This window comes from Ursus arctos, unplaced genomic scaffold (genome assembly GCF_023065955.2).
Source record: "Ursus arctos isolate Adak ecotype North America unplaced genomic scaffold, UrsArc2.0 scaffold_3, whole genome shotgun sequence".
Taxonomy (NCBI): Eukaryota; Metazoa; Chordata; class Mammalia; order Carnivora; family Ursidae; genus Ursus; species Ursus arctos.
The window spans coordinates 35,801,175-35,822,377 of record NW_026622985.1 but is presented as its reverse complement, the minus strand read 5'-3'; the positions used below and the strand labels follow the sequence as shown (position 1 = coordinate 35,822,377).

The 21,203-nt window shown below is 36.9% G+C and overlaps 1 protein-coding gene across 15 annotated transcripts in view; it reads right to left on the bottom strand.

The window, feature by feature from the left end:
• PPP1R9A (protein phosphatase 1 regulatory subunit 9A) overlaps nucleotides 1-21,203 on the bottom strand; it is a 298,618-nt gene that overhangs the window by 138,297 nt on the left and 139,118 nt on the right. For all 15 annotated transcript variants that reach the window (XM_044386606.3, XM_044386621.3, XM_048212761.2 and 12 more), the window contains one exon: nucleotides 5,680-5,812. In XM_044386606.3, the coding sequence (XP_044242541.1) occupies nucleotides 5,680-5,812 (133 nt within the window). The remainder of the gene's footprint in view (nucleotides 1-5,679; nucleotides 5,813-21,203) is intronic.

Below are 21,203 nucleotides of genomic sequence, written 5' to 3'. Positions count from 1 at the left end.
AGCTTGAGCCATCCTCAATTCCAGTGCAGACTGCCTGAAAGACGAGATGATAACTGGAAGACAATTAAAAGAAGAATACAATCGAAACACAGAGACCAGATGACTGATTTCATCTCTGTACAGCTTTCTGTGGGATGTGTCAAGCACGGGTGAAGTCCAGAGCCACATCCTTGAAGGCCACTGATTCTTGTGACTGTCAAGAACCCAGCAGCCACCTCGTCTTCCTCTGTCTATCCTCCCGTAGGGGCAGGCAAAGCACTAAGTAGGCAAAGCAGCCAGGAAACAGTGGGAAAGACTGTGAGCTGAGTTACCATGAAAGATGCTGTCACCACACTCTGGAGCTCAGAGCTTATCTTTGCTCTTAGGAAAGAAGCTCATGTTGGCTTAGCATTCCCCTTATTGCTAGTGAGATTTGAGCTTGTAAATTCATATGAGCGTGGACCATTAGATGTCCTCTTTGGTAAATTGCCAATTTTTTCTACTGAGTTTTTCTGTCTCTTTTTTTCTTTTTTAAGCTTCTTATAGCATATTATACATATTAACTCCATGTTATTTATAATGAAGATGCCCCCCCTCAAATTTATCATTTATCTATTGCCTTTGTTTGACAATATTGCCTTTAAAAGCTTAAAATTTTGGATTGATTGGTCCCTCTTTTCTTTTCTAACTTCTGCTCTTCCACTTTGGTTAAGCCCCTCCTCCAACATGCCTATAGGATTTATGCAGTCTTATAAGATTTTTGTCAAATACCTTTGTTACTTTATTTTTAATATTTAATTATCTAATCCATGTAGAGTTGTTTTTTATATGATATAATGAAAACGAAGGTGCCCAACTCTACATTCTTCCACACAGATGCTCAGTTACACCTGAACAATTTGTAAAGCACCCAATTATTCCTAAATTAGAGTATCATACATGTCGTGTATTAAATTCTCATGCATATTAACATCTTTCTCTGGATTTTCTACTTTGTTCCACTGATCATTTGCTATGTGAATACAATTTTTTTTAAGCTTTACATTATATTCAGATATTTAAGAAATTAAGACCTTTCACATTCTTTTTCATACTTCCCTTAGGTCTGTATTTTTCCATATAAAATTTAGTATTACATTATGCAATCCTCTCTCCCAGTCCAAATCTGATGGCAGTTCTATTTGAACTGCATTAAATTTATATATTAATTTATAGGTATCAGATGGTATAGGTAGAGATGAAGACTAGGAGGGACTTTCCACACCTAGTCTTTTCATCCAAGAATATGGTATATCCTTCTATTTGTTTACAACTTCCATCTGTCAAAAAGATGGATTTTCAACAGACAAATACTGTTTTTCTTAGTGATTAATAAGTATTTTGTTGTTTTGTGCTATTGCAAATGAAATGTTCCCATTTTCATATTTATGTGCTTAATGTAAATATAGAGAAAAAACGATTAATTTTTTTACATGTATGTGGCACCTGACCTCCTCTTACATATAATTTTATCAATTCTAATATTTTAAAATTAGAATCAGTTTGGCTTCTCATTACAGTTTTCATATATATAATTATAATATATATTATATAATAAAAACCAGCAATTTCATCTTTTGTTTTCTATTGTTTTTACTATTTCATTTAAAGAGCATTCCAAATCAGACTCCTGGTTTTAACGGAAATATTTTTAGTGTTTCCTCAATTTAAAAGTAAAATTCTCTGTTGGTATTATAATCTATAGTTTGTATCATATTTACGTCTTTATACACTAACAACAAACTATCAGAAAAGCAATTAAAAAAATAATTCCAGGGGCGCCTGGGTGGCTCAGTCGGTTAAGCATCCGACTCTTGATTTCAGCTCAGGTCATGCTCTCAGGGTCCAAAGATCGAGCCTGGCATTAGGCTCCGTGCTGGGGTGTGAAGCCTGCTTAAGATTCTCTCTCCCCTTCTCCCTCTCCCCCTACCCCCCCATGTGCTCTCCCTCTCTCTCTAAAAATAAATAAATGAATCTTAAAAAAAGAAAAGAAAAGAAAAGAAAAGAATTCCATTCACAATTGCATCAAAAGGAATAAAATACCTAGGAATTAACTTAACCAAGGAGGTGAAAGATCTGAAATTCTGAAAGCTGTAAGACACTGATGAAGGAAACTGAAGACACAAATAAGTGGAAAGATTGCTCATACTCAAGAATTCAAAGAATTAATATTATTAAAATGTCCATACTACCCAAAGCAAATCACAAATTCAATCTCTATCAAAATTTCAATGACATTTTTCACAGAGATAGAAAATTTGTATGGCACTACAAAAACTTCTGAATAGCTAAAGCAAACTTAAGAAAGAAGAACAAAGCTAGAAGCACAACACTTCCTGGTTTAAAACAGTATTACAAAACAATAACAATCAAAACAGTATGGTACTGCCATAAAAACAAACACATAGATCAGTGGAACAGAATAGAGAGCTCTGAAATAAACCTCTTCATATTTGGTCAATTAATTTATGACAAAGCAGCCAAGAATATACCATAGGGAAAAGATGGCCACTTCAATAAATGGTGCTGGGAAAAGGATGGACACATACAAAATAATGAAACTGGACCCCTACCTTGTACCGTCCATAAAAATCAACTTGAAATGTATTAAAGACTTACATTTAAGACTTGCAACCATAAAACTCCTAGAAGAAAATATAGCATCAGTACCTTGATATCAGTCTTGACAATGACTTTTTGGGTTTGACACCAAAAGCAAAAATAAACAAGTGGGACTACATCAAACTAAAAAACTTCTGCACAGCAAAGGAAACCATTAACAGAATTAAAAGACAGCCAACAGAATGGGAGAAAATATTTGATAAGGGGTTAATATCCAAAATATATAAAGAACTCATGCAACTCAACAGCAAAAACCTAAATGCAATTAAAAAGAGGTGGAGGAAATGAATAGACATTTTTCCATAGAAGACAAACAAATAGTCATCAGTTACATGAAAAGGCATTCAACATCACTAATCATCAGGGAAATGCAAATCAAAACCACAATGAGAAATCACCTTATTAGAGTTAGAATGTTAGAATGGCTATCATCCAAAAAACAAGAGATAACAGGTGTTGGCAAGGATGCAGAGTAAGGGGAACCCTTGTGCACTGTTGCTGGGAATGCAAACTGGTGCGGCCAACTTTGGGGAAACAGGATGGAGGTTTCTCAAAAGATTAAAAATAATTCTTCTTCATTTAGTTCTTTTCTAGCTTAATTTTTTTAGTTCTAACTTTTATTTTGTGAAAAACACAAGAGTTTATGAAAACATTTATTTACAAAACACTGTGTTTAAAGAAGAAAAATAAACCAAATATCCACGTACTAAGAAAGATGCAGAACACTACCAACACCTGAAAAGCCCACTAGGCACCCCTCCCTGATAGCATAACTCTTCCCTTGTAACCACTATCTGAAATATTGTGTCGATCGTTCCCTCCATTTTTAAAACCACTTATTAAAACGACTTATTTGTGTATCTCTAAATGATATGCCATTTAATTTTTTCCGGCTTTGAAATTTAAATACAAATCTTCTGTGATTTGCTTTTTATCCCCCTTCAATTTCTTGTTTGTAAGAATCATACACACTGCTGCATGGAACTGAGGGTCCTTCACTTTACCCTTTTCTGTCATTAATGAATATTTGGATTATTCTCATTTTTGCTATTATAAGCAATACAGTGGCCCACAGCCAAATCCCACAGCTGTTTTTGTATGGACCATAAGCTAGGAATGGTTTTTACATTTTAAACGACTGAAAAATATAAGTATCACTCTTACATCCTTTTTAATCTCAAATGAAAAGTGTCTCTTAATGGGAACAATTAACCAGTCATGTCTGGTGTAATGACTAGTATTCTTTATATTTTTTTAATCCAAGTAATTTTATGCCCAATAGTTACAGTTTTCAACTCTTTTCCCCTCACCTTTGCTGTTTAGAACAAGTTGTTCTTTGTTTCTTTTCCTCCTTGCTAACTGGGAAGTATGCAGGTGATGTGTTCTTTAGATCCTTTAGGTATCAGCAATGTTCCTTCTTTCATCAGGAGAGGTAAATGCTCTCTGGGACGGATACAGGATTCTTCGATGTGTGAAATTTTATGTCTGCCTCCTGCGTCCAGTGTTACAAATGAGAAATCTGATGCTAGTCTACTAATGTTGCTTTGGCAAGTACCTTTGATTTGAGTGTGGTATTTTGTAAAATTTATACTTTATGTTGAAGATGAGGACTTCTCCCAGGCTAGGCCTAAGTGCGGGGTGTTTTTTAAGTCCTCTCTGAATCAACTGGCCAAGCCCTTCCAAATAGGAGGCTCAGGTCTTTTTTGAGCTCAGGAAAATTTCTTCCATGTTTTGTCTTATACGTCTCTCATCCTCTATTGTCTTCTCCCCTTTGGTCACCTACAATTTATATGTTGGGTCTCTGTCATCATTTTTCGTGGATGTTTGCTCTGTCATTTAAGAATTAGTTTGGCTCGGGGTGCCTGGGTGGCTCAGTCGTTAAGCGTCTGACTTTGGCTCAGGGCGTGATCCTGGCATTCTGGGATCGAGCCCCACATCGGGCTCCTCTGCTGGGAGCCTGCTTCTTCCTCTCCCACTCCCCCTGCTTGTCTTTCTCTCTCACTGGCTGTCTCTCTCACTGGCTATCTCTGTGTCAAATAAATAAATAAATAAAATCTTAAAAAAAAAAAAAGAATTAGTTTGGCTCATTTCTTAAGCTTTACCTTTTAGGTCACCAGTTTGAGTTTCAACAATACCATCTTTTCCTCTTCAATTCCTCTACTGAAATTTTTAATTTTAAAATCAACATTTTTGTTGTTTGTTGATTGGCTTAAGAATGTCTTTTTAAAGCCATACTTGATATCTTCATTTGGTTTTTCATTTGCTTCTTTTTGTCGTTCAAGTTGTCATCTATTTGTTCCTTTTTTTTTTTTTTTTTTTTTTTTTTTTTTTTGGTAAGGCTCCCTGAGATGTGCTATTTCCCTGTTCACGGGTCCCAGTCCATTCCCGGGTGCCCATCTTACAGGATGCTAAACATGACAGTCCCTGGTCCCATAGGTCCTCACTTCCCGCTGCAGGCAGGCTGAGATTCCAAGAGGAGAAATCAAGAGGAAGCCCCTCTGCTCCCAGTCTCCCTGCTCTCTCTTAGCCCTCTCCCCTCAGACAGGATTCGCTGTCTCCATTCTAAAATCCATAATCTAACGGCCCAGCACTCCCCCACCACTACATTCAGAGCCCAACCATGACCACTCTCCCTCCGTCAAGAACACAAAAACAAGCACAAAAACAGCCACCTGACCCCCCACTTCCACCTGCTCCCTCTGAGCTCACACCAGCACCAGCCCTTTGCAAGGGTACTGACCAAACATCAGGCCCCACCCACACCTCCCTACTCCTGGTCACCATCCCAGCCAACTAAAGCAGATAGATGGCTTTTAGTTGGAAGTGGAAGGGAAGAAAGAGTCTTTCAGTCTACCATCTATACAGAGCTCATATCAACTACTTTTGAAATTTAATAGACAAATGAAATCCTCCATGAGAATTAACATTTTATCCAACCCTTCAGGGGGAAAAAAGGCTACACGTGAAAAAAATAAAATCATTTCTATGTTAGTAAAATAGCCATATAATGATATTACAAACACTGTAGAGCTCATATACCTTTCTCTAGTTCCACTGGGAAAAGTTCCAGCTTTTCTACACGCTTTTCAAGTTCGTACTCGGCAGAAGCAGCCACGGGATCCACTTCATCATTCCTCCTGTCGTAGTCTTCATTGGAGTATGTGCTGAAAACCTGCAGTAGGTCAACAAGAAGATGATCATCCAGAAGGATGGCTTTCTTAATTAAAAAAAAAAAAAAACCCTGCTAAGTATCTAAAACTATGTAAGTTAAAGATTTTGTACAATGGATTTCTTTGAAACAACTGTTCTATCTTTAAAATCAATGGAGTTGTTAAGAATTAAGGAAATCAGAATCAGAATAAAAATAACTTGCATTTTAAAATCTATGTCATCCTACCACTTTTAATAATCTGGGAGACAACAGCAGCCACAGGATATATTATTTGAATAGCAATATCCATTGCTTTGTAAGGAATCAGAGTATACCATGTTAGCTGCAGTGCTCTGCTGGTTCCTGATGAAACTATGGTGAAGGACCTTGAGGCTACTACCAAAGCGAACACCCACACTGAGTCCATTTCATGCTATGACCTACACAAGCCCTGGTGTTGTGCTGTGTCAGTACTATAATTATATTTCAAGCCCAGGATCACTGAAACTGACTTCTATACCGTGCTGAGCTGCTCGCTTTGGCAGCACATACATACTGTACTGGGCTGGGCGAAGCTCTCATTTGTCACCTCTTATTTTACTTGCATGTAGACCCATGTTAGATTCCCACTGAGCCTTTCCATGAAACAACTATCCAAATACGGCTCAAGAGCTGCAGAGAACTAAGATATCGCCAGCTCTTTCTTTCTGACCTAAATCGTTCCAAAGATTACTACTAAATGTGGTCTTCAGGTGTGGTCATAAGAAACTTGATTGTCCTTATTTCTGCTGCCTTAGTTCTATTTGAAAAGTAACTGGAAATAGGTATACCACCCTTTACTTAATTCACTGAGGAATATCTAAAAGAAAGAAATGTATAATTCATCAAGTCCAATTAACATGTATAATAAAAACTCACATTTTCAATTAAATTTAATAAATATTAAGTATCTAAACTGTTCCTGAAAAAGCTCTGTAATGTCCCCAAAATCTTAAAATCTACCAAAAGTCCTTTTTTAAAAAATATACATAAGAAGCTGTAATAAAAAAAGAAAGCAGAACAGAAGGTCAGAGATGAAAGAAATCAAATCTATTGCCTGTAAAGCCAGCCCTCCTAGTCCAGGTGCGTTTTACATTCATATTATTGGAAAACTGACAACTCTCGTATGCTATATATGGCAACCTATAAACCAGGAATATTTGTTGTATATATAGAAGCAGATGTAGTGTGGTATAAATTTATCAAAATCATGTCATTTATAATATTTGTACCAGGATGAATACTGTTTTTCTTTCTGACTTTCAACATGTCTTCATGGCCTCAAGCCACTCATTTGGTCTCTACCACATTTCTCCATCATAATAAACATCACTACATCCAAATGCATATTTCTAAACTATAGGGTTCGTACCTTTTTTATTAATCTTTTCATAAAATACCCTTCTTATGTCTCTTCCACAGAACTCTGAGATTTTTCTTAAGTTGTCAGACTGATAGCATTCTCTTACCCCTTTTGATCTTTCACTTCCCTTACATTTGTGGTAATCACCGATTCACATTTATTCATTCATCAAAAATTTACTGAGTCTCAACTCTGTGCCAGACATTGTGCTGGACATTGGAGAAGGTATGGTCTCAAGTAACTCAGAGCTTAGTAGGGACACAGAAATCAATGTAAACAACCACAGTATAATGTGATACCTGATGTAACAGAAGAAAATGCCAAGTAATCTTTCTTACTTGCCTGAGAAAGGGAAGAATTTCATGAAGGGTGAAATATTTGAGCTGAGTCTTAGAGAATAAATAAGAATTCGTATATTTGAGTGTAGAAGAGGTAGAATGTGTATTTCAAATACAAGCTCCTAGACAAAAAAAATCCATATCTATATCTGTATCTTTTAGAAAACACAGCGGAGTGGACTACAAAGCAACATGTCTAGGGGAGCAAACTTTAACGACACACAAAAAAAGTTAGCTGGATCCGGAACTTACGTGTCCTGCAAACTATTGGCAGATGTGACTGGAAATCATTCCATTAATGTTTGCTACTTGTCTACATCTGCTAAAGGTCCAAGAATATATATGTGATTGCAGAACAAAGATATAAATGACATCCACTCTGGAACATGGCTCAATTCTGCTACCACATAGTAAGTGAACAAACAAATATGTGTGTGTATACATGCGTGTGTGTGTGTGTGTGCGCGCGCGCACGCACATGTAAAATGTAGTATGGGAGAACTGTTTCAAATGAATTAACACCTTCCTGACTTTTTTCAGGATCCCAAGCACTCTGTTATCAATTGTTCTTCTTCAGTTGGGCTGGTTTATAAAGTTCATTTGGGGATATCCTGAAACTAAATAAAACAAGTAACTGTATGACTCTATATTGGAAAATGGTATTTTAAATAATTTTTGAGGCATCTAGCAATCAGGTGACTATATCACCATTTTATTCTGTAGAAAAGAAATAACGTAAGATACTTTTCATCTTCAGCTTGCTCATAGTATGGCAAATAATGTGGGTATGTAGGAAAAACCTATAAATAACTGAAAAAGAAAAACCAGAATTCATTAGGTGCAGATTAAGCTATCATTTACTTGAAGAATCCAAGAGATTTAACATAAACATTATTAGAACCAGTAAGAGTTCCATAAAGTAACAAAAAATATATATTAAAAAACCCACAATAATTTAGAAAGTATAACAGAAAAGATCAGAAACTTATAAAATACCCAGGAATTACTAATTTTAAATATGCAAGGATATCCTTCTCTATAAAATTTAACTGAAAAATACAAAAAGCCCTAAATATGTATAATGGCATACTATGTTCCTGGATAAAATGCTTAATATTGTAAAGGCATCTACACTCCTAAATTACTGTAAATGTTAGTTTGCCCCCATTTAATTTATGACTACAGGGCAGTCAAAATTAAAACCCCACTCACATTTTTCATGTAAAACTAACAAACTATTTGAAAAGAATAGGATGGAAACAGACCCTATAAGATACCAAACATACAATAAAACTTCATTTTTTAAGGCAATATACTTTGGGCCCTGAGGTAGATCTATTTTTGGATTCCATTCTGTTCTGCTCCTCTACTTTTCTACTCAAATTAGTTAGGGTGATTTATTCAATAAATAGGGAAAGAATGGGATATCTGTCTGAAAAAAAAAATCCTATTTCATGTCAATAACAAAAGTAAAATTTCAATTGGTTAAGAACAAAAATAATTATAAACTTCAAAAGTGCTAAAGAAAATATGGGACAATGTTTAATCAGCTAGATAGGATGTTCCTACAAAGCCACAGATCCTAGAAATCTTAAAAGAAATGAATAAGCTATGTGATTACAATTCAGTGTTAAAAATTTCTACATTATAAGAAAAATTAAATATTAGGAAGAAAAACTGCTAAATATCAAGATGAAATATTAATATACATAATATACAAAGAACTTTATCACTTCAAACAACTACATGTGTAAGCAGGGAAAAGAAAATTAATTAGAATTCAACAAAGAAATATTAATGTTCAATAAATGATGTAAAGATGCTCAGCTTCATTAAAAATTAAGCAAACGTCAAGTACAAGGAAATACGAGGTATTCACCCATAGAATGGGTGGGAAAAAAACAAAAAACAAAACACTGCAACATCTAGTGTTCATGAGAATACAGGAAAAAGAATACTCTTGGAAAAGCAAAGAAAAAAAGCCTAACTTAAGAACAGCTATCAGGATTTTAAATGTCAATGCCTCTGACCTAATAATCTACATCCATGTATCTACAGAGATATTTGCAAACGTGCAAAAGAGGTACATGCAAGAGAGTTCATCACAGCACTATCTGTAATAGTCCAAAGCTGGAAATTGCTTCAATGTCCACTGACAGAGAATATGTCTTAACAAATTATGATACATATGAGTATGTAATTTTATGCAATGATTAAAAAGTTCTATCTCTGCTGACATGAAAGGCTATGAAACACATATATTATTAGAACAAAAAAGCACACTGCATATATGTCTACACATCGATATCCACACCCACATCTTTATCTACATATATATATATTCCCAATTGGTATGAGCCCAATTTTAATCTAATTTAAAGACCTCCTAAATTCTCTAGCTCTGTAGCTCTTGCCTCAGTGTCCTTATTCACAAAACGGCTGTTATAATAATTACACCTATCCCATAAAGTTATTGAGAAAATGAAATGTAATCATGCTTGGTTCAATATGAAGGAGAGAAAGCTTTCCCAGGGTAATATAAGCGATAACACTACCGCTTCCCCAGATACCTACACTCATCTCATACTCCTGTTTATAAATAATTTTGGAATATTTCATCCACTATGATGCTTAATGTCCCTGAAACCAAAATCTACATAACTATCCTGATATTATAATATAGATTGGCCTGCCAAATCCCTACCTGTGTCCAGAGCAATGCACTCTCACTCCACAATGGCTCACCACTTGCCTTGCTTTGTTTTGCCTTGACCAGGAAAAAACCTCAGAGATAAAAGAGATGTTGACGGAGGTAAACACTTCCCCTTTCTTCAATATGATCTTGATTCTTTTAATATTCTTACAACAGTTCTACCAATTTTATTTATATCACCATAAATGCTCTTCAAAAATATGTACAGCTAATCCAATAATAATCAGAACCCAATTATGATATTACTGGAATGGAAAAACCTCTAAAGGCCAACAGCACCCTGGGCCCTAATGTTCAACACCATCAAAATCAATCAATCAATCAATCTATCTATCTATCTATCTCTATCTATCTCTATCTGTATTTAGTTCAGTCACCTTCACATTGTTCCTGTGTTATTTCACTGAGCAGACAAAAGGGTGTTTAAATTTAAGACTTCTTTTTTCAGAGCCAACAAATGATATTCTGTTCCTTCACCAAAGGAAACAAAACAAGACCTTATCCCTTGCTTTGCAGCAGGGGCAGGCTTTTAGGCAGAACAAGTTTACAAATACAGTTAGCAATGACATTTCTGACCCAGTAACCCAAGGCTATACAAAACAAATAAAGCTAAAATTAGCTTACTGTAAGATTTTAACTAAGATCATTCTTTTTTGCATTTCTGGCGGTTTGAGCTACAGCACTTTTTCAAAACAACAGCAACACATTTTTAACAATAAGGGGGGAAAAAGTATTTCTTTTACTTCCTTATGACACATTTTCTTTAATCAATGCAGGTCAAAATAAATTCAGAATTTTATGTAAATATTGACTGGAAGGAATCTCCCACAAGGTTTCGGTTCCACCTGCTGTCTGGTTCCGCTTCATCTTCCTGACACATCGAAGATGGAAAACGTTCCAGGTTCTAGCACACTGCGTTCCAGATGGCGGCTTAGCACCGCGTGCTCCCAGGGGTTAGCCAAGCACTCGCATGCTTCCACAAACAGGCCCCCCAAACCACGAGCTTCCTCAACAGGACTCGAACCCACCTTCACATGATTTTAGTGCCTCTGCTAAAGTGACTCTAAATTGAAACTAAAACAAAGCTTGGAGAAGATAATCCATATGCTAAAGTTTTGAAGACGAATATGGCGATCAAACACCCACAGAAAGGAGCATCCTGATGGCCTTCGAGGGATGGACAACCTCCGCTTTCCTTTTCTTCCCCGAGAACCAAAAGCCAGTTCACCGATTTATGACAGTGAGAATGAGCATTTCTTGAGTGCCTAGCCTGTGCCAGCGAGTATGTTAGGTTTTTGCTGCAAACTGCTGTAAGCCAAACGGGGGGTTCACAATTATTGGGTACTTGGGGGCAAACACCCTGAGTGTCCCAAAGACTGTAAGTAGGTGAGGGCTTTCTGCTGTATACAAATACACAGAGAAGGAAGGTGAAAAAACAGACCCACAGTTCTATCTTGTAAAGTCAGGAAAGTCCCAGAATTCTGTTCTTCGGTTTCTCTGACAAGGAGCACACATGAAGGTACGTAAGCAATTATGACAATATTCTACAGTACGATGCGTCTAACCTTCAATTGGCACCACGCAGCAGAATCCTACATATCAGAGAACAGAGTCAAATGAGTGCTGGAGGTAGGTGCTACTCCAAAAGCTGTGAGCGTGCTTGCCTTGCCTAATTCGAAGTCTGTTAACGTAACATATTTCAAAGGCCAAGTCATATATGTGCAACATCATTCATTTCACCAGTTATTTGTAACATCCTTAACATTAATAAATAACATTAATAAGCCTTTTTGTGCAGATTTTAAGTACCCAATTCTGGAATGTTGACTTCTAATGAGGGTCTTTCAAATACTGACTAATCCTAGAGTGAGGTTTGTGAACAACATACCTGGAATGCTAAATAAAGCTGCTAAAACGAAGTTCTACCCACAAATTCTGCAATGCGTATGGTCAAGTAATTGCAAGTAAATTATGGACAGTATAAAACTTAACACAAATTATCTTTAACCCTGTACCAACTGATCCAGTAAATAAGGCAGGAAAGAGTAAACAGAGTGCATACTTTTTATATTTTTACATGAGAAATCCAAAGCTCTGAGAACAATATACACGGTATATACATAAGGATAATTAAGAAAGACAAAGTCTATAGGAACAAGAGATTTATTTCACTGAATGTAAGCCTAGGGTTTTCATGGATGACTGAAAAACAGGAAGTGAAAAGACCAGCATACTCTACGTAACGGGAAGTAAAGAAAAGGCTAGCTCAAAAGGCAATACAAAGAACCTTGTATTTGTCAGGATTCTCCAGACAAACAGAACCAGGAGGATGTGTGTGTGTGTCACTGTGTGTATGTGTGTATAATACATATCACATTTACAGACTATATAACAAATATATATAATATTTGCATTTATATTAAACTAGGTTTATTTTAAGGAATTGGCTCACCCAATTACAGAGGCTCACAGTCCAAAATCTTCAGGGTAAGCCAGCAGGCCAGAGACCCAGGGAGAAGTCGATGCTGCAGTTCAAGTTAAAGGCAGGCACTAGTAGAAGTACCCCTTCTTCAGAAGTCAGTCTTACTACTATTCAGGCCTTCGACTGGTTGGGTGAAGCCCATTCACATCATACAGGGCAATTTACTTTACTCACCACACAACATTGAAATGCTAATCTTATTCAAAAACACGCTCACGGAGACATCTAAAATAACGTCTGACCAAATATCTGGGTACTGTGACCCAGGCAAGTTGACACATAAAATAAACCATCACAAAGCCCTCAAAATAGAAAATTCTCTGGCTCCAAAAACTAGTCTTTTGACATCTGATAATCATATCCTGATAATGTTTTCTTTAATATCTCTTATAGTGTTGTAAATTTTCATATCCCTAGATGTATTCGTAGAATGTGTACAAAAACTGTGATAAAATCAAATATACATTTTTGTATTATCAATGACACCAACCACTTCATATTTATAGATAACCAACAACCAAATTTGGAAGAATTAACTCTTTAAATTTAGAATAGCTATGGCTGACTCTGTGGAAAGATAAGCTATATATATGAAAACTTTTAATAAAATATTTCAAAATAAGTAGAGTTTTATTAAGGCTACATATACACAAATTGTCAGTGAAATAAAAAGATTAGAAAGTCCCGTATCTCTCCATTTTGAGAATAGAATTGAATTATAATGAGTATCATTTATCTGCAATGATGTGATGTTTAAGTACTTGAAAAGTTTCAAAAGCTTTAATATCTCCTTGCAAAAACAGCTTATGCCATTAAAGTAAAATGACAGAAAGAAATTCTGTCATAAATAAATGTAAACCGAGCTCATCCTAAATCTGGACAAATTCTAAGACAATGAAGCCTGAATTAGTGTGTTTTTCCAGTAGACAGCTTAACAGGAAACTGGGTGATTCCCCTGATGTTCATGTTTTTCACAGTATTTTCCAAATTATTATAAACAATTAAACATATCCATGAGAAATTAGCAATGTTCTCTTTCAGCTCAGCCAGAATTTAGTTTAAATTGGAGACATATGCTTTACAAACTGACAACGGGTGGCCAGCATGACATAAATTGGTGGCCTTGGTCCAGTTCCCACTGGACAGGTGTCTTCATCATAGAAAAACTGAACTAATTAGCACCAATTGGCACCTTTTTGGGGGGAGATGGGGTAATCTCCTAAGATAAACAGCTGACTTCTCATTCACAGAAGTTAATACTCTCGTAAGGTTGCAACAGGATGAGTTAGTAAGTCTGGATCTGTTCTAGCATTTGTCTGAGCAGTTGGTATTCTCTTCTTCTTCCCCTACCAGTGCCAGCACTATGTTTCTGAAGGCCCATGGAAGGAGATTATTCTGAACTGTCTAAATAGGAGAGCCGATGGAGGGGAGTACTACAGTATGCATGGGTGGTGAGGTTAAGGGGGATAAAGGAGGAGGTTGGCTACACCAAAAGGGGTTTGAGGGCTTCTCTTGAGGCTGGGAAGGGAAGGGAGACTTCCTAGGGTATAGAAGTTCCCCAGGTATAGAAGGTTACACCCCCCATGTGAAGCCCCAAGGACTAAGGGGTATCATGAGAACTAAATACTAAGCTCTACGATCTTGGGAACCTTGGGAAGAGCACCCACCCTGGGTCCAAGATTTTGCCTGGAGACAGAGTAAAAGAGCTTTAAAGGTACTTTACCATTTGTTCCAGGAGATTATTAAAAGTAACAGTATGGATTAAATGTCTCTAATTTAAACTAAAAGTCTGGCTCCTAACACAAGGGTATCTACAAAAGTCCCAGAGACTGTTCATTTACCTAGGTGATATAAGAAATTTCAAAAACATCAGTGAGGCTGAAGTGTTAGCCAAACAAGTAGGAATCTCAAAAAGAAGGAATCTCAAAAAGGTTCACTTCGGCGCAACAAAGGAAAGGAATGGGATTTAAAGCATCCTGGTGGTGGTGTACCTAAAATGATTTTTACTTAGAGAAAATGTGTTAAGACCAAACTCCTCACACCAACTGTGATGGTCTCTGATGTGTCAACTTGACTAAGCTACAGTCCCCATTTCGATGTTGGCCAGTTTGGTGCCTTCATAGCACCTCACGCTCAAAGTGCCCCAAAGCAAAACTGCAGTGTCCCCCGTTCTCTACCTCCTTCAAGCTCTCTCCCGTTTGATGACAACTGGATCCTTTTGGTCAGGTGGACTTGAAAAGGCAGTTGGTCATTAACATATCTTCCTCTTCCTCTCCCCTGCCCCCTATACCCACTTGAAATTAGTCAAAATCTCCTGTTGATTCTATCTTTTAAAGGATCCTTGTTCTCATTCCTTCCTATTCCCTGACTGCTCAGATCCCTAATAATGTAATTACACTGTAATGTATTTATTGCATTCTGCTCTCCTACAATTTACGCAACACCACATCTAAATACCATTCTTCAAGTGTGATTCTAATCATGCCACTGTGGCTGGGGAACAGAACTGGGAGATAAGATTGTGGTAGGAAACAGAAAGAGACAGTGAATTTATGAGTGATTGTATATTTCTTCTGCCTCCCAAGGTTCTGGATTCCCTCAAGAATAAAGTTCAAATATTTTAGGACATCAAGGTTCTCCAGGACCAGACTTCAGCCTACATGGCTCAGGCTTTACCTGCACAACTTCCTTTCACTTATTCTATCATGCAAAAATTGTTAAGCTACTATTTTGTTATATGTTTGTAAAGCTTTCTTTAATCTTTTTTTCGGGTCTCTCCTCCAGAATTTATCATTATGTTATATACTGTATTTATCTGTGACCACATTTTCTATTCAAATATACTCCTTAGGAGTGTATTATAGTCTTACTCATCTTTCTATAATCCACTGGTTTTGCTTTTGTTTTTTTCTTTTCAGCTTGATGGAGATAGAATTAACAAAATAAAAAATGGTATCTGTTTAACATGATGTGTTATCTATCTAACAACATGATGTTCTGAGGTATGGGTACACTGTGAAACCTTTACCAGAATCAAAATCATCTACTATTAATAGTACAATGTCTTTTACAATGTCAGTGGTCTATATATGGGTGGTGCCTATATATGGGTGGAACTGCTTCAGAGCAAAAGCAAAGAGACCTTCAAAAGGCAAAGGGAGTCCCAATCATAAAAAGCTTTAAAATAAAACTTATGAGTGCAAAATAAGTAAGTCTTCACATACGCACAGTTTGGGATGCTCTTTAGTGATCATCTATCAGCTAAATAAACCTGCTATGCTACCCAGTTAGCATTATCATTCAAAGGGCTACAGTCTAGAAGAGATGATGTAATGACATGATCTTCATGATTGCTTCCATTAGGCATCAACTATTACAGAAGAACAAATATTTATTATAATTAATTGTATACCTTATTGTAGATAATAAAGGAAAAGACCACTGTCCTCCTTTTCTAAAGGCAAGTTAGCTTCTGGCAAGAAGGTTTATAATGCTCCCCTTTTTAATCAGTTTAGTGTGACTAACAAAAGACGTCATCTGGTAGAACTGATACTTTTTTAATGTATTTCAAAATGCTAATAAAAAAAGTCTATTGGTAGAAATAGGGTAGTCAAGGGCAATTAGCTTTATTGGCTATGAAAATGTATCATTTGAGAGAAATAATAATAGCTAATATTGAGTTCTCTGGTTGAAATGAGGGGCTGGCAGGTGGTAAAAGCGTGTGGATTTACATATGTAAATACATAAAAGCTGTTTGCTCCCATTGTAGCCTTGAGTGCAGCATCTGTCCCTAACGATGAGGGGTCAGTTCGGGCCCCAACGTCCCACAGCTGGGGCAGATTTGCTGTATAAACTCCAGCAGTCACTTTCACGGCTCTGCCTCTGGTCACGGTGGTCTATCTGTGAGAAACTGCATCTGTGGTGCCTGTCGTCTCCCAAGCCAAGAAAACACAAACCATCTAGTGTGTAAGAGCTCAAGGCTGCCGAAACCAGCCCCGTGTCATCTCCACCTGCCGCACTGGCACTGGGAAGGGAAATGGGTAGGTCACGCGTCCTAAATTTGATATACTCGAACTGCTGTTTGCCTCTTGCGAATCAACCTGATGCGGCCAAAGCACTTAGAAGTTCGCTACAGCCTAGACGTTGTAGACACGAGCTGAACTAGAGACTTGTGCCTCATCCTTTCACTTTGGAGGAAACAAAAACCACTGTTCCGTTGTTGGCTCTCTCACCATATATATAACAGAAATGTCTATCAATAAGGCTGCTATCATAAGAATTAAAAAGAAGATTTCAACAGTGACCATTAGGTGAACCAGGAGGAAAACCTACTCACTCTGTTTATAGACAAACAGCACACTTTGGTGGACTTTTCCTCCAATTGTGTTTAAAAATACCTAAACAGAAAATGACAGGTAGGTGATAACAAGGAGATAAGAAAAAAGAGGATAACTGTAGCTACCATTAAGTGACTCTTCTGAGATAAGTGGCTCATTTAAATCCAATAATGTTTCTATCCTGCAGCTCAGTGAACTTCAGGCTCATAAATGACAGTCTGCCCAAAGACACATGGAAAATATGTAAGTGACAACTGAAATCCAAGCCCAGGTCTGAATGAATTAAAACTCCATGCTCTTTCCCCCCTGCCATGGGGCTTTAAGTAGAAGCAGCACTATTAAGAACACCAAGGCACAGCGGTAATGGGGTGGCTCAGTGGGTTAAGCATCAGACTCTTGATTTTGGCTCAGGTCATGATCTCAGGGTCCTGCGATCCAGCCAGGTGCTCACCGGGGAGTCTGCTTCTCTCACTCTCTTTCCCTCTGCCCTTCTGCCCACTTGCACTCTCTCTCTCTAAAATAAATCAATAAATCAATAAGTAAAATAAAAGCACAAAAGGAGCACCCCTACACAGAATAAACACCACCACCCCCAACAGCACAACTGCAAAGGGCCAATAAATGGGGGTACGGAGGAGAATTCAAACTTAATAGCAAGGAAAGAAATGCAAATGATAGGGGCGCCTCGATGGCTCAGTTAGTTAAGCCTCTGCCTTCTGCTCAGGTCATGATCCCAGGGCCCCTGCTCAGCAGGGAGACTGCTTCTCCCTCTCCCTCTGCTTGTGGCTTCCCGTTTGTGCTCTCTCTCTCTCTGCCAAATATACATAAAATCCTTTTCAAAAATGCAAATGACATTCTGTCAAATAAATAAATAAAATCTTTTAAAAAATGCAAATGATACTAATGATGTACTGTATGGTGACGAACATAACATAATAAAAATTTTAAAAAAAATAAAAAAATACAAATGATAGAAGTCATTTTTCATCTATGAGGAATTAAAACCAGGCAATGGGATAGATAAACTGTAAATTTAATATACTGTGGAAAAAGAAAACTGGTGTGATTTTCTGAAGAGCAGTATGTTCAAGATCTTGAAAACCTTAGAATCAATTGACCTAATAAATTCTAAGGATTTAATCTAACGAAATTATAGATGCACAAAAATATTTATGTAAAACACTAATCACAGTATTATTTTAAAAAGGAAAAAAAATTCAAAGCAATCTAAATGTCCAAAAGAAGGATGAATAAATAATGGTACATCCATAAGATGGAACACACTGATTCTCACAGCTGTATCATGACGATCATGCTATATAAAGTTATTTAACTACACAAAAACTGTTCAAATGTATGGTATGTGAGAAGATTATAAAAGCACGTGTGTGTACACACATATAGAATATGAATGATCCCCATTACGTATACAGACATAATAATTTCTGAGAACTAGGATTATAAATTATTTTATTTTCTTTATATTTTTCTGGCTTTTTAAAAACATAGAGCTTTGATAAGTGAAAAATAATAAATGTTATTTTAAAAATACTCATTACCAAATCTTGAATGATCAGTGAGCACGTCTTTCCATACACTGTTGTAAAAGCAGGTTTGACTGGCTTTATATTAATTTTAAACACTTCCAGTGTTAATTTATATAGGGATAACTGATGTTTGCAATGATGACACTAAGGAACAAAAAGACCTTGTGTTTTGTAAATCTTAAATGCAAAATACAATCATGTTCAGGGTTTTTTGTGTTTTTTTTTTTTAATGTAATAAGCATATATATGTCAAGCCATGTAGAAACCATGGTTTTATAGTTATGGTATCATTGACCAAAAAACAGTATTTGTGAGTTTTGACCTTAAATACTAAAACACTTCCAAAGCCTTGATCCTCAAACAAGATAACAAAGATCGAGATCCGAATCCCTATTCAAAAGAACTTAATTACTAGAATATGCTGGTTTTAATTCTAAGAATATGCTACAAGAAAATCAAATGTGCATTCTCTTTCAGACATCTGGCTGAGGGGTTTATTCAGTGGAAAATCACGCTCACACTGAGCAAAAAACTAATACTATGCTTCAGTTGAAGTTTTCTGGGCTTGATTCACAATGCCTTTGTGTGTGTGTAAGTTCATGTGGAATGATTTTGTCATCACATGAAAACAGAAGATCTGGTCCCCTGAGCTACATCTATAGAGAGAGAGGTCTCACATAGTCATCCGTCTGAAAAATACTACTTAAAACTCAGTAAAATGAGAAATTAGTTTCATTCAGAAGAAAAATTAGCTTCTAAAGTACACAATCACAGAATTTTACAGCCAGATAGGATCTTGGCAATTGCCCAAATCCACATGCAAACAAAGGCCAGAGACGCCAGCCCCCTCCTTCCTGTGGTGGACTAACCAGGCAAGTCACGCCAGCCGAGTGCAGCCGCCCTCCACCCATCTTCAGTGCGGTCACCGCTAGCTGACTGGGTTAGGAGAAGGGCAAAAGACATGTATTTGCCATCTCTGGTCTCATCCCTCATTTTAGTTTCAGACAAACACACCCAAGATCACAGTTAACCAAAGCTGATGTTGGAACAGTAATTTCCAGATGTGTTAGAGTGTTCTTGGTATTACCTTGCATTCCTTCAGAATGGTTCTCTATACAAAACAAAAGCAGCAAGATAAGTCCTTTCACATCAACCAACGTGAGCCCTCCCTCAGAAAACAATTCCAATTTGGATGTAGCGTGTATTCTTCACATTTAAGTTGCACGCATTGAAAAGCACCTGAAGAGAAAGTATGTAAAAATTAAAGTCGTTGTTTTAAAGTAGCTGGATTATTGGGGCGCCTGGGTGGCTCAGTCAGTTAAGCAATCGGGCCCCGCATCAGGATCTCTACTCAGTGGGGAATCTGCTTCTCCCTCTGCCTCTGCCTCTGCCCTTGCTCTTGTTTGCTCTCTCTCACATAAATAAAGAAAATCTTTTAAAAAATTTAAAAAATTAGTAGCTGGTCATGAAATTGTTTTGTCTTTAATATTCTAATATTTTGTTTTACTGCACAAAAAAAGGGAAATGAGAAAATTCACTTAATTTTCTATTTAAAAAGCAATATATTATGATTACTATTTATAAATAGTATCAACATGGTGACTCAAGATCTGCTCTTCCACTTGTTATCTTAAGTAAGTTGACCTTTTTTAGGCCCACATTTGCCTCATCTGTAAAAATGAGAGAAGTCAATGAAGTAAATGGTCCAAGATCACTTTCAGCTCTGAAATTCCAAAAGTACACCTACAATCAATCTGCTATTTCAACGGAGGATAATAGGATTCCATTAATGGTTTCCAGTCTTCACAGTGACACTGACCATTTGGGAGAAATGGAACCACCTTTCCTCTGGCTTTATTTAATGGGAAGGGACATCAATTACTGTATGCCTCTAGGCCCCTTTACTCACCAACACCATCCCAGGTAAGAATGATTTACTTCTCCCGCTGGTACTTAAGGGTAAGTAACTCTGCTCTTCTCTTCGGGAGCAAGCTGTTTGCAGACAGCACACGTTCTCATCTGTGCCTCAGTTCTGTCCCCTAAAAATTCTCTTGGGTGGAGGGACCCATTGTTTTCTGGTGCCAGCAGGGACTGAGTGGGTAAGTCTAATTCTGGAGTTCAGAATTCAGAATGGCCACAGTCCTACAAACCTAAACTACACCCTCATATCCAGTCTTTAACAGGCGATACTCTGATCTCCACAGCTATCTCCACAGATATCACTTTTATCAAGTTATCTCTCAGGTAGTTCAGAGTTTATCACAAAGGAGGAATACTACTGATTAGGATCCTCAAACTCTAAACCTCCAAAACAAAATAATAATAATAACTGGGTGTAGTTCATCCTCTAAAACTCCAAAAAAAAAAAAAAAATCATGGCTGTAGTTCCTCTTCTTTTATCTTTTAAGGTTTCCTAATTAACAGTGTTTTCTAAGTAGTTACAGACTTCAGTGAGACTTCTGAAATTAAAGTTAGAAAGCATATAGTTAAGAATGCCATACTCTTGGGGAAAAACAAAAAAGGAGACTCTTCTAAGGACACCACTATCCATTCAAGTCTCCTTTAAAGTAGAAATCAGAGGATCAGGTCTAAT